The sequence below is a fragment of the Protomyctophum bolini genome (genome assembly GCF_963924005.1).
Source record: "Protomyctophum bolini genome assembly, chromosome: 10".
Classification (NCBI taxonomy): domain Eukaryota; kingdom Metazoa; phylum Chordata; class Actinopteri; order Myctophiformes; family Myctophidae; genus Protomyctophum; species Protomyctophum bolini.
Window position 1 is genome coordinate 41,088,237 of NC_137871.1, and position 15,000 is coordinate 41,103,236.

The 15,000-nt window shown below is 48.4% G+C and overlaps 1 protein-coding gene across 1 annotated transcript in view; it reads right to left on the reverse strand.

The window, feature by feature from the left end:
- LOC308322627 (uncharacterized protein) overlaps positions 1-15,000 on the reverse strand; it is a 53,022-nt gene that overhangs the window by 13,802 nt on the left and 24,220 nt on the right. Inside the window, exons 11-16 of the mRNA XM_080774003.1 lie at positions 13,178-13,225; positions 12,790-12,845; positions 10,807-11,000; positions 4,366-4,451; positions 3,035-3,081; positions 1,020-1,134 (exon numbers count right to left, since the gene is read on the reverse strand). Of these exons, the coding sequence (XP_080630129.1) occupies positions 1,020-1,134; positions 3,035-3,081; positions 4,366-4,451; positions 10,807-11,000; positions 12,790-12,845; positions 13,178-13,225 (546 nt within the window). The remainder of the gene's footprint in view (positions 1-1,019; positions 1,135-3,034; positions 3,082-4,365; positions 4,452-10,806; positions 11,001-12,789; positions 12,846-13,177; positions 13,226-15,000) is intronic.

Consider the following 15,000-nt stretch of genomic DNA (forward strand, 5'->3'; position numbering starts at 1 on the left):
TGTACTTATTTTATTTTTTTTCAAAAGGGCACATTTGTCCAGAGGGAAAAGGGCAGTGTCTATCTGTGCACGCCACTGTTCATTTAATTAATACTAATTATGCTAGGCATCTCATCTGCTGGCACTCTAGCGCCTTTATTTTGACATTTTCCCCAGCAAAAATAGTGTTTTAAGTCCACTCTCACTTCCATTTGTACACTTGCTGTACGCACTTGCTGTGCCTTGAGAAGCCTCTAGGTGGGGCTGTGGGCTAGGCAGCGAGGCTCCTGATGTCACATCAGCCTAGTTTGTTTGGTTTTTGGTTTGAAATGTTGAACAGTGGTCTTTTTTACAACTTTAGTTTTTTTCAGCCACGGTTCATGTTTTAGGTTGTTTAGTAAAAGATGAGTGGGGCGGGTGGGCATTCGAATATGAAAATACGTCTTTTTTTTTTACAAAATTTCACAGCAATTTCTTTATTGTCCTACTAGACCCCAGGAAATTACGTCTGGCCACATATAATTTCTTTGGGTCTAGTAGGACTATAGTGAATAATTAAAATATATATATAGCCTACATATATTTAGCCCCATGTAGAAAAGTAGAAAATGAAAAAAATATATATACTGATCTTTTACTTTCTCTAATAACAACCTAAAACATGAACCTTGTTTGAAAAAAACTAAAGTTGTACCAAGTACCAATACTTCCATATAGAAATACTCTGTTACAAGTAAAAGTCTGGAATTCAAAATGTACTTCAGTGAAGGTACAAAAGTATTGGCATCAAAATGGCACCCATTTCCAGTTATCAAACTTATAACAACCTTTTGAAAGTAGCAGAAATCTACAGAGCAACTAGTAACTAAAGTTTTAAAATAATTGTAGTGCAGTAAAAGTAAAATATTTGGATCAGAAATGTAGTAGAGTAGTAAAAGTATGAATACCGCAAAATGGTACTTCACTTCAGTACAGTATATACTGTATGTCAATATACAGTACTTAGTTAGTTTACACAGCTGGGAGAGGAGAGGACTGACCTGTACATACGAGATGGGAAAGATTCCAACATGTCCTCTGATCTCTCCTTCGTACCAGTTCTTATCCACTTGCCTCAGGATGTGCACCGTGTCTCCTTTCCTCAGCGCCAGCTCCCTAGGCGACAGCACACAGTTCAGCATCCATCCATCCATCCATCCAGCGTTCACACGGGCAGATGCAAACATGCAGTCTACCATTCATTGTCAATGGAAGCCAGCGACGTGAAGACACAAAGATGCATCCGACACCTGCAGCTGCTGCAAAAGCTACGAAGCTACAAATTGAAGTTGAGCTGGGTTCAACTTCCAGATGCAACGCTACAAAGCTACAAACTGTATAGCTGCATTTTCTTTCCCCACTCCCCGCTTTCTTTTCTCCACCCTGTCCTGGCTGACAAAAAACGTCTTCGTCTTCTTCTAATCCGTTTCCATCGTTTCCAATGCATATAAATAATGTCTAGGTCCAAAAGGACTCGCAGTTGAGACTCCACGCTGGATTGTTGTTGTTTTTCAATCTCTGCCTCGCTCCCGACACACATCACTACGGACGCATGCAAAATCTCATATAACAACAACAGAATACTCTTTCCTTTTGGGTCTGAGAGGCTAAATCTCATCAAATGCTGGTCCGTGGCTCCAACTCAGAATAGATAACGGGCCTTGATATGAAAAGGGAAAAACACCATGAAGGGTTTGTGTCACGTACTGTACAGCATTGGTTCCCAACCTTTTTACACTGAAGTACCACCTCAGAAGATATTTGGCTCTCCAACTACCACCATAATAACGTATAATAAGCGTATACTGTATATACCTGCCTTTTTTAACAGTACAGTAAAGAACCTGGAGGTTATTATTGATTCTGAATTGAATTTTAATTCACACATTAATGATGTTACCAAGATTGCCTTTTTTCACCTTAGAAATATTGCACGAATCAGAGCCTATTTGTCCTTGGACGATGCAAAAACGCTAATCCACACCTTTGTTTTTTCTCGGCTTGACTACTGCAATGCACTTTTTTCAGGACTGCCTAAGAAAACAACTGACAGATTACAACTTGTCCAAAATGCAGCAGCCAGAGTTTTAACTAGAACTAAGATGAGAGAACATATTACTCCAGTTTTGGCATCACTGCACTGGCTTCCGGTTGTTTTTAGGATTGATTTTAAAATTCTTTTACTTGTCTATAAAGCTCTCAATGGTCTCGCACCTTCCTACCTACATGACTGCCTGCCTAAATATGTCCCAAACCGCCCCCTAAGGTCTTCCACTGCTGGCCTGCTCGCTTTGCCAAAAAAAATGGCAACTAAAAAATACGGGGAAGCAGCTTTTTGCTTCAACGGGCCCTCGGCATGGAACAAGCTCCCACTGTACCTTCGACAGGCAGACTCTGTAGACATTTTTAAAGCTCAGCTCAAGACCCACTTCTACAACATTGCTTTTAATTGATCTTTTATTTTTTATTTTTGTTATTCATGTCCTCACTGTATTGCATTACTGCTTGTTCTTAATGTTGTTGCCTTGCTTTTCTTTTATTCTCCATTTTTCTGTAAAGCACTTTGAGCTGCATTTCATGTCATGAAAGGTGCTATAACTATACAAATAAAGTTTTATTATTATTATTATTTTTTGTTCCATTCCTAAGCCAATAATGCTGCTGCTCTGACAAAACTCTTCTATTCTATAAAATAAAACTTCTATTAACGGCTAGGTGTGCTGTCATGCTCATTTCAGCACGGCTGGAGAGAAGAACTACCTGTAGTAATATAAATATTTCATTCCACTTTTGTCTTTTTTCTCCTTTTTTGGGAACTCCTCTGTGCACTACCAGAGGGGGGCTCAAGTACTAGTACCACCAGTAATACTAGTACCAGTGGTTTGGAACCCCTACTGTTACAGTACCTCCTGTGACACAATGATGGTGATGAGAGTAAAGATTGGTGCTCTGCTCAGTTGGCAGTGTGACACGATGCCAATGGAATGACAGTTCGGTGCTCTGAGTGTATACTCACTTGGCAGTGTGCGCCTTGAAGTTGTAGAGGACCCTGGCAGCTTGCTTCTAGAGAGACACACGACAACACAAATATAAACATGAAGTTGTAGAGGACCCTGGCAGCTTGCTTCTAGAGAGACACACAACAACACAAATATAAACATGAAGTTGTAGAGGACCCTGGCAGCTTGCTTCTAGAGAGACACACAACAACACAAATATAAACATGAAGTTGTAGAGGACCCTGGCAGCTTGCTTCTAGAGAGACACACAACAACACAAATATAAACATGAAGTTGTAGAGGACCCTGGCAGCTTGCTTCTAGAGAGACACACAACAACACAAATATAAACATGAAGTTGTAGAGGACCCTGGCAGCTTGCTTCTAGAGAGACACACAACAACACAAATATAAACATGAAGTTGTAGAGGACCCTGGCAGCTTGCTTCTAGAGAGACACACAACAACACAAATATAAACATGAAGTTGTAGAGGACCCTGGCAGCTTGCTTCTAGAGAGACACACAACAACACAAATATAAACATGAAGTTGTAGAGGACCCTGGCAGCTTGCTTCTAGAGAGACACACAACAACACAAATATAAACATGAAGTTGTAGAGGACCCTGACAGCTTGCTTCTAGAGAGACACAAACACAAAGTTCTAGAGCACCCTGGCAGCTTGCTTCTAGAGAGACACAAACACAAACATGAAGTTCTAGAGCACCCTGGCAGCTTGCTTCTAGAGAGACACAAACACAAACATGAAGTTCTAGAGCACCCTGGCAGCTTGCTAAGTTGCTTCTAGAGACCACAGCACCATAAATAAACATGAACATAGAGCGGGCTATAGCTGCCTGCTTCTGGAGAGTGGAGACACAACACCACACACATAAACATGAATTAAAGCAAAAAGTAGCCTCGCGTTATGACTGAAAATCTTCGTTAGGCCAAAGTCCTAATCTGTGAAACTAGGAGCTCTGCCCTCACTTCAAATGATTCTCTTTCATCTTCAATTGACTAATAGACATTTTATAAGCTGACGATGCGTGTTGCGTAACGTGCTTCCTATTATCCCATTCTGACCTGAGATCAGATTCATACGAGGTTTCCACTGGACACACACTGGTCTGATTAACCCATTCTGACCTGAGATCAGATTCTAAAAAATGTCAGTCGTTCTTCGATTTTTCAAAAATAGCAGACCTACAAGCTCGTAGCGCGCCACTCGGTGGCGCGCTATGAGCTTGTAGATCTGCTATTTTTCAATAGCTAAAGCATAACATCGTGCTAACACCAAAATGGGTTCCCGTTCAGAATGGGTTAAGACGAGTTTAGTGTATCTTACCTCGGGGGCGGGCCTTCTGCTGTGGGGGGCGTGGTCTCTGAACTCGGCCTTGGGTTGGCTCCTGAAGGCGTCCTGGCTGGGAGGGGCTGTTAACATAGAACACACATTCAGGGATATGGGGCCCATGTGAAGAGATATCATATCCATGTGTACATGACTGAAGACATGGATAACATTCAATGTGTCCATATATGGTGCTACGGTGTACATGACTGAAGACATGGATAACATTCAATGTGTCCATATATGGTACTACTGTGTACATGAGACATGGATAACATTCAATATGTCCATATATGGTGCTACTGTGTACATGAGACATGGATAACATTCAATATGAACCCTGGTGGAAACTAAGTACATTTACATTTTAAGTAATGTACTTGGGTACAATTTTGAGGATTATTTACTTGCACAATGAGTACTTTTACCTTTGGTACTTTGTGTACATTTTCATGCCAATACTTCTGTACTTTTTACTCAAGTACATTTTGAATTCCGAACGTCTACTTGTATTTCTGTATTGCCACATTGATAAAGTAAAACCACTGAATATGAAGATAATAGTATCAGTGTTACTACTGTGTACATGAGTAAAAATGAGATAAAAAGTACTACTGTGTACATGATCGAGCCATAGAAAATATTCAATGTCTGACACGCATGTCTGAACTCCTCTGTCTACAAGGCTGTCAGGTCAGGAGGATGGATTTAGACACACCGTGGCCGGTATAGCAGCTCATGTTGTCCACAGAGTGCATCATCTGTACAATAGATGATAGTCCCACCATATGTACATCTGTAAATAGATGATGAGTAGGCCTTGCCGAACCCATGAGCCCCATAGGAGGTAAGGAGCCTATATCTCGTGTTTCTGTAGCATGAGGCAGCTTCATGTACAAGCAAGTACAAGTACACCCCCCTGTCCATGACGCTAGTATGTCACAGGGACTTACCGTACCCCCCAATACAACCCTATAGTGCTGAGCGCTAAGCAGGGAAGGCACTGGGTGCCAGTTTCATTAGTCGTTGGTATGACCCGGTCGGGGATCAAACCCCAACCTCCCGGTCACAGGGCGGACACTCTAACCACAAGTCTGAGCTGGACAATGGTATGATAGTTCCACCATATTTACATCTGTAAATAGATGATATGTCCCACCATATTTACATCTGTAAATAGATGATATGTCCCACCATATAATTTACATCTGTTGCAGGAGTGCTGACACACAGCTGAGCAATGCAATGTGTCACTAGCCTGCCATGTGGTGTCAGTAGAGAGCTAATATTAGGAGCAGAAGAGCAGACCAAGAGTGTCTCCCTAATGAAAAGCTATGGGAATCACACAGCTGAATGAATACGGCGGCCATACGTTAGTCCCACGTACCATTAGTCCGACATACGTGGCGGGTTAAGACTCCACATGCGGTTAGGGTTAAGGTTAGGTAGGGTTAGTAATGTCAGAGTATTGGGACGTTGGACTCTATTGATATATTAACAGTAGTTTGACAGGAAAGGGGGGAGAGAGACGGGGGGGGGGGGGGAAGACATGCAGCAAAGGTCGTCGGGATCGGGACTCGAACCTGCGACACGCCGCGAGGTGCCTGGACCGCTCGACCGCGGCCCAGGCATTACGCAGAATGTTTGTGTTTGACAGCAATTAAGCAATTTGAAGTTACGACTTTTAGGGACCTTTTTGGCATAGAAATACACAAACATTTATTTTGGCATCTAGGGTTGGGGACAGTATGTCCCTATTATGACCAGGGATAAGCTGGAAAAGTGTGGAAAATATTTCTTTCTTGCAGGCATGACGGTAAACACGAAACCATGCAAGACAACAAGAAAAAACAAAGCAAACACACACACGGTTCAGTACAGAGTGATACGACCCGGAGGGAGTGATGGACCCATGCAGGTCTGGGAGGACTGGGACAGACCCAGAGGGAGTGATGGACCCATGCAGGTCTGGGAGGACTGGGACAGAACCAGAGGGAGCGATGGACCCATGCAGGTCTGGGAGGACTGGGACAGACCCAGAGGGAGTGATGGACCCGGGCAGGTCTGGGAGGACTGGGACAGACCCAGAGGGAGCGATGGACCCATAGGCAGGTCTGGGAGGACTGGGACAGACCCAGATGGAGCGATGGACCCATGCAGGTCTGGGAGGACTGGGACAGACCCAGATGGAGCGATGGACCCATGCAGGTCTGGGAGGACTGGGACAGACCCAGATGGAGCGATGGACCCATGCAGGTCTGGGAGGACTGGGACAGACCCAGATGGAGCGATGGACCCATGCAGGTCTGGGAGGACTGGGACAGACCCAGAGGGAGCGATGGACCCATAGGCAGGTCTGGGAGGACTGGGACAGACCCAGAGGGAGCGATGGACCCATAGGCAGGTCTGGGAGGACTGGGACAGGACGACCAAACCTCTGCACAGAAACCTCTCTTTTCGTAAATAGCACATCTGCAAGCTAGAGTTTAGAGTTTGTAGATCTGCTACCTTTGGTGCTTTTGAATTTGAACGGTTTTGAACACAATGAGGTTTCCACCCCGACAGAGAAGGTTTAATGTGAGGAGTGGACTGCCATTAATGGAACCATGTCTTTGGACATTGAGTTGAAATGAGTCATTGATTATTATTATTATTATTTCTTTAACTTCATTAGGCCTACATTAAGACGGGATTCGATGGTCGATCGTGGATCAACACATCGATATGCCCCCATATTTGATTCAGCTCTTAAGCCCAAAGACAGGGATTAACTTTAGACCTGCCTAAAGGCTCCGGTTTGGTCAGCCCTGGTGTGGAACAACGCCGGCGTTGTGGTGATGATGGTGATGATGATGATGATGACGATGGCGGGATCTGGGCATGATGAGCACCTGACTCGTCTCCGCCGCCGTCCTGGTGGTACCGGCCACGGGTGGCCAGGGTCTGGTCTGATTGGCTGCTTCTCAGCGTCTTGTTCCGGCTACACCTCTCGCCCCCGACCCGTCCCTCCCCGGCCTCCCTGCTCTCCGCGGGGGTCCCGGGGGTCCCGTCCACGGCCCACAGGGACGAGGTCCTCTGCGGTGTGAGCGGCAGACTGAAGAAGAGGCTGTCGTCGTCTCTGTCCTCCTCCAAAGTGCTCATCTCCTCCTCCTGCTTCTTCTCCTCTCGGAGGTAGTCCCACACGTCCCTGATGGCCTGGTCCAAGGCCCGGTACACCTGGCCGGGGCAGTGGGCCGGGCTGACGGCCTGGTCCAAGGCCCGGTACACCTGGCCGGGGAAGTGGGCCGGGCTGACGGCCTGGTCCAAGGCCCGGTACACCTGGCCGCCGCCGCTAGGGGGCCTGGCTGGATCCAGGTCTGGGGGTGGCGGTGGGGGGGGGGGCCTGGCTGAGGGACGAGGGCGAGGCCTGTCGGGTCCGGCGGGGGAGTCCGCTGAGCGTCCGAGGTGACTCTGGCGGTCCGGGGGGACGTAGGCCAGGTGCCGCGGGGGGGGTCTGGCCTCTGCTTCTCGGGGGGGTTCCGTGGGCGTGTCGTTGGGGGTCTGGCAGCGCGGCTGCGCGTGGGGGCCCACGGTGCCGCTGTTCCACCGATAACGCACGCTCTCCAGCGACCCCGGGGTCCGGCGCATCGTGGCCGTGGCCGTCGGGCGGGCCGGCCGGTCCAGGTGCGTTGGACTGGGCAGCGCCGCCACACAGGGGCTGGCGGTCCTGCTGTAGGGGGCGGGGCTAAGCAGAGAGGTCACGGACTCCGCCGGGCTCTCGGGCTCCGGGCGGCGGTGTCGGAGGTCCAGACCGCCAGGCCGGGGCGGGGGAGGGGGGCGGCCCCGGGGGAGCAAGGAGCAGGAGGAGGAGTCAGAATGGCGATTGCGGCGGAGAGAGAGAGGGCGAGGCGAGGGCGAACGAGAGGGCTCGTACTCGCTGCAGTTGGAGGAGCCGTCCAGAGCCAGCCAATCAGAAGAAGCCCTGTCGTCCGTGGGCGGCTCTGGGGGCGGGACTAGGCTGTGATGGCGATGGTCGTCAGGACAGCGGGTATCATTGTGGTGACGGCAGTCGGGCTGAAGGGCGTCTGGTGTGTGTGAGTGGGTGTAGTGGGGTGAGGGCGTGTGTGCGTGGGGCGATTGGGTGCGTGGGTACGTGCAGCAGGGTGCGTGTGGCGTGCGCGAGCGTCCATGTTCACGGTCGTGGTTGGGTTTGTGCTCGGGCTCGGGTTCGAGGTGTGCGCGCGCCGCGCTGCGCGGGCTGCGCTGCAGGTGCTTGGCCAGGTGCGCACGCAGCTCCGATATGCAGAGCACGTGCGCTTGGGCGTGCGCGCGTGTCCCCAGGCTGTCGTGCGTCTGCGAGCGTGCGTAGTTGGGCCGGCCCTCCGGCGCGCGCCGGTTCCGAGGAGGAGGAGGAGGGCGCTGCTGCTGGCTTCCGGGGGCAGGGCTTCCGTCGTCGGCCAGCGAGGAGGAGGAGAGCGGCTGCGGGGCGGGCCCGCCCACCGTGCCTCTCCTCTGGCGCCACCTGGAGGGCTCCTCCCTCTCGGCTCTCGCCCTCAGGTTGGGCATGGAGCGCGACTTGCTGATGAGATGCTCGAACTGCGAGATGCGCGACCGCACCGTGTCGCGCACCGGCGGCCGGGGCGCCGCCGCCTCCTCCATTGAACCGCCCCTTAACGGATCTGTCGCCGGCGCCTCGTCTGTGGGGACATCGTACTGCCGGACGTCCGCCTGGCCGGCCACCTCCGCCTCGTACTGCCGGATGCGCGACCGGATGCTGCGCACGCCTTTGGCGCCGGGGTCTCCGTCGCGGCCCCGCATCACTTCCTGCCTGTCGATGTGGTGCATGGAGCGGTACAGGTGCAGGAAGCCGGGTGCATTGTGGGCCGCCTGGCGGCGCTCGCACAGAGACCCCGCGCTGTGGGAGCGAGGGGGCGCAGGGGCGGCCGCTCCCCTCTTCCCTCGCCCCCTCCTCTCTCTCTCCGCCCGCTGGCTGGCCTCCTTCCTCCTCCTCCCCTCCTCCCCTTCCCTCTCTCCTCCCTCCCCCCCTCTCCTCCCCTCCTCCCCATCTCTCCCTTCTCCCTCCTCTTCCGTCGGCCTCTCTCTCTCCTCTCCTCCTCCTCCTCCTCCTCTCTCGTTCGCCCCGGCGGTGGTCCAGGGACGAGGAGGGGTTCTCCCCTTGTCCTCCACGACCCCCCCACGACCCCCCCTCTCCTCACAGACCTCCCCCCTCTCCCCCTCCTCCTCCTCCTCCTCCCCCCACCCGTTCAGCGAGCACACTTCGCTGCTGGTGGAGTCCTGAGGGCCGTGGAGGTTTTCCTCGCCGCGCCCCAGAGCGCACGGCGCAGAGAGAGCGTGTGTGTACGTGTCTTCGTCCAGTGACGACGCCGTCGTGTCGGTGTGCATGTACGTGTGCTCGTGCGTTGGTGTGGTGGTGGTGCCGTCGGTGTGCATGTACGTGTGCTCGTGCGTTGGTGTGGTGGTGGTGGTGGTGCCGTCGGTGTGTGTGTGCGTGTCGGTGGTGTGTGCGTGCTGGTTAGTCACACCCCCACCTGAGATAGAGAGAGAGGTCCACACACACAGCAAGCAGCGTGGAGAGAGAAGAGAGAGAGACGAGAAGATTGTGACACACACACGCACACACGCGCACGCACACACACACGCACACACGCACACACACACACACACACACACACACACACACACACAAAACGCTCTTTTGTTTCGTAGACAGGGGATGTTTTTTGGGGGGGCACCGAAACAAAACAGTGAAAACACAAAAATACAGCGAGAGATCATCGGTGTGTTAATTCATGTTAATTCATGTAAATTAAGACAACTGGGAAAAGTGTTGCATTAGGAGCTCAGATGTCAGCTTGAAGAGAGGATTTAATTAACCAGCTAGGGAAGTCATTATATCAGCGTGTGTTCCATTCTCTTGCATAGTGGGGCTTAGTGGGGCCATAGTCGCGTTTGCGGTCATGGTGCGTTGTGCAGAGTAATCTATAGTAAGAGAGTGGTGACACGCTTTGATCTCGCCGCAAAGCGGGTGCCTACGGGCGATAGTTCCAAACATTGCTCCTATTGCTGGAACTATTCCATTGAGATAGAATGAGCACTTCCACATTCCATTGTTACAGTCAACGGGAGTGTCATTATACTCTCTTACTAGATTGCTCTGGCGGTGGGGGAGAGGAGAGCGGGCTTAGTGTCCCATTGGCCATATACCGTAGGCATAGTCTCCCATTGGCTTAGAGGCCAGCCAATCATGAAAGTCTCGCCACTACATCGTTACGTGACCAGACAGTCCGATCAGTGATCAGCTCTGCCAGCTGATCTACACTGCTTTCTTTTCAGCTATACGTATCTACAGTAATGTTTAGTGAATATGAACAGAACACATCAACTCAAAAAGAAACCTTCCGTCTGGAGGAAAGACACACAGAACCGTGAAGAACGTACCTCTGCTTCGTAGAGGGGAGGGGCAGCTGGGTTCCGGGGCCCAGGAGGACGGCCCGTGCAGGTGGCCTCCCTGATAGGACGAGAGGCTGCTCGCCGAGCTGTGACTGGCTGTCAGGCCACCCGAGGGATGGGACGACGTCATCGCCGCCGCCATCGTCTCCGACTTCCTTCTCTTCCTGTAGTCGCCCGGAGAACTGAGAGAGAGAGAGAGAGACAGAGAGACAGAGAGAGGGAGACAGAGAGAGAGAGGGAGAGAGACAGAGAGAGACAGAGAGAGAGAGGCAGAGAGACATAGAGAGAGAGACAGAGAGACAGAGAGAGAGACAGAGAGGGACATAGAGGGAGAGAGGGACAGAGAAAGAGAGAGAGGGGGGAGGGAGACAGAGAGACAGAGAGAGAGAGAGAGAGACAGAGAGACAGAGAGGGACAGAGAAAGAGAGAGAGAGACAGAGAGAGAGACAGAGAGACAGAGAGACAGAGAAAGAGAGAGAGAGGGGGGAGGGAGACAGAGAGAATAATATGTGAAAGTTCACACGCTTGTAGCCTGACTCCGCAGCACAACAGAATAACTGAACACATATAGATCAGATGAACTGCTTGATCTTCCAACCATGAGGGATGTGCTGTGGATTGTTTAGCTAGTCGTGTGTAGTCGCACGTACACGTACACGCGCACGGGATCTGTTAAATATAGCCTCTGTAATATATGTACTGTATGTAGGCTATACACTGTAAATCCCTGGAACATGTGACGCGTTTAAACCTAAACACCATGTGTGTAATAATAAAATGCCGCAAATGTTTATTAATGGTCATACAATACAGTAGAACACGAGTTCACTCAAACACCTCACGAGAACACCTATAGTGTTCAAATTCTAAACACCATTATGAGTGACTTTGATTGTAAAAACTAAACACGTTTATGTGTTTAAAAAGTGTTACAGGCAATCACACGACGCTGGTACCAACAGGACCCACCAACGAAAGATCAATGGATGGACATTATTGAGGAACTGTATTCTATGGAAAAACTAACATTCATACTGAGACTACAAGAGGATAAATTCTATAAAAAATGGGAAAAGTGGAATCTCTTCTCTCAGCCTAGCGATATTGCAATAGAATTTCATTGAATGTTTATTGTAATATGAAAAATGCAGCCTTTTTTTTTCTTTTACTTTTTGTCCTTTTTCTTTTCTTTTTCTTTCCCGTATTGTCTTGTTAGTTGAGTTTTTGTTTGCGTCTGTTTTTCTTCAATAAAAAAAAGTGTTACAGGCGATTAAACATGTTCTTCTGTTTATAATCTAAACACTGTGACACGTTTAAAAAGTGTTACAAATATGTGTTTAAAACTGTTTATAACCTAAATGCTTGGGTTTAGTATAGTATTAACCTACAATACAGTCTAACAACTGTATGACATCGTCATGGAGGCTATAGCACTTCCGCATTTGCCGAATGAAGAGCAGAGCGTTCTTCCGGGTGCCAGTGAGCAACTTCCATTGAAATGAATAGCAACTTTGACGATGGAGATGCGGCCACTATATTTACACACTCACTCCAAGAGGGGCCACACTGCATATTTATATCCCTGTGGTAGCAAAAATAGCCGATCTTCAAGCTCAAAACACGGCCCATTGTGACGCGTTTTGAGCTTTGTAGATCAGCTAATTTTTCCTATATTTCAATTGAAATCCTGATTTTTTTTAAATTGGAATCCAAGAAAGTTAAAATTTCAAATGCCTTTAATTATAGTTATGTTAACTTTATGAATTATAAGTACAATTACATTTTACATCAAAAAGACAATAACCTTTTAATCCTCCTCATCAAGCTACTAATTTACTAATTAAACCAATAATATATCCAGTATTCTGATATTTACCTGAAGGTGGGGGCCGCATGTGGCCCCCGGGCCACCAGTTGCCCAACCCCACTCTGGTCTATATATATATATATAACTCTAAGCTTCCAACTCACCTTGCAGGCCTTTCCGTCAGGCTGTCCACTCTGCCCACTCGGTCACGCACCGACGTCTGTGAGAAACACACGGAAAAACAGAACACACGCCTTCACGTCCTTGACCTGAAAACATGCAGAGGACCTCCATGTGGTGTGTAGGAGCACAGAGAACCTCCATGTGGTGTGTGGGAAAACACGGAGAGGCAGGACGGAATGGACAGGAATAACACAGAGCCTCAACCTAGCAGCTACGCCACGCTAAAACAATCCTGAATTATTCTTAACCTGTCCTAATGTTACACACACACACACACACACACACACACACACACACACAGTCACACACTGACACCCGCAGCACCAGTGGTGGGGGAAAAATACTCGCATTTCTCTTTCTGCACTCTACCTGATCATAGCTCTCGTTAAGTATCTCATCCAGGGTCTTCTTAGGAGGCTGTGAGGAGAGGAGAGGAGGAGAAGAGAAGAGAAGAGAAGAGAAGAGAAGAGAAGAGAAGAGAAGAGAAGAGAAGAGAAGAGAAGAGAAGAGAAGAGAAGAGAAGAGAAGAGAAGAGAAGAGAAGAGAAGAGAAGAGAAGAGAAGAGAAGAGAAGAGAAGAGAAGAGAAGAGAAGAGAAGAGAAGAGAAGACATTCAGAAAGCATTGACCTATAGAAAAAAAAGAGAAAAAAAAAAGAAAACGCTACACAGCAATTATCATCGTGCTGTCGGGCAGAAACCTCTTATCAACACATGTTTTCGTTAAATTGATGACCTACTTGATCACCACAGCGTCACACTAAACTAAAGCATCTAAAGTAACAGATCGGCAAGCGTTTTGAGCTTGTAGATCTGCTATACTTTTGATGCTTCTGAATTTGAATCCTGAGAAGTATATCAGTTTGCACCCGACACACACACACACACACACACACACACACACACACACACACACACACACACACACACACACACAACACACACACACAAAGTGACCTACAAACGTGGAGATTGTAGAACAGCTTGTACAACTTAGATCTGCTACTTTATATTTTCGACACAGCACACGGCCCACAGCAATAGTTGCATCCCCTGCATCACACCATGCATGTTACCATGCCACTGGCATTCTAAAGCAAATCATTTGATGACGAGCGGTACAAATTATCGACCCCTGGGGGCCGGGGGGGGGAACCCGGCCAATTCAAGTACAGCAGGAGATGGGGATATCATAGAGTATCTCCATGCTGGCCTTGGACACCTCGGGGTTCGCCAGGAGGAAATGGTTGGCTAATGAGAAAAGGGAAGTCTCTGAAATAGTTGCCCCCGCAACCCGACTCCAGTAGTAATATGTACTGTAACAGTCCATACAGTTCCCACGTCAAAGCAAACAATACCTACTTGGAATTTATAACGGATGTGCTGTGATAACTACTGTCAGGGAGAGGCTGCATGCACTTCCCAGATCCTTGAATATGTCGTTCAAGTGTTGAAATATTACTGTCACTTTTTGTTCAACAGTTTGTGGCTTTTGGATAAGCACGGTCAAGGTCTTTTGGGGTGGACCTATAGGATCATGTACGGGGTGTACAATCAGGGATGTAAATTGCTCTGTATAAAGGACAAGTATTCACAGCAAATTGTTTGGTCCAACAAAAGATATTTGGAATGAATAAACTATTCATTCATTCATGACGGCATGATTCTACAAGAGTGTTTCAAAGCATGGGTGTTTCAAAGCTTTTTCCATTCAACAGTTTTGATTGAATCCTAAAATCAGTACTTCTATTTTCTCTTTTAAGTAACCATCCGCCTCTCTACAGTATGCTTCCTATTGTACATCTGTGCAGTAAGACCACACAGGTATACAGTATACAGAGCAATTGTTCCTGTATATTTGTGCAAAAATAAGTACGAGGTACAAACATACGATTATTCACAGATTTACTGTTTTGTTTCTTTATTTAGTTTTAATATTATAACGTTATTTTCAAATCTGCGTGCAGATTCTCCACAAGGTATAATGATATCCTCAAGGAAAAAGCTCATCCTATAAATCTTTGAATGTAACAGGAACTGGTTGATGGCTGGACTGACTTCCTTCCTCTCGTACAGATATAGGGACGTTGGAGGCGATGTTTCTTTTTATGTAAATGGGGACTATGTTGAGGTTATGCTCAGCCTGCGAACGGAACCTCGGATCGCACGGTGACGGTTTATAACTTCATATGCAA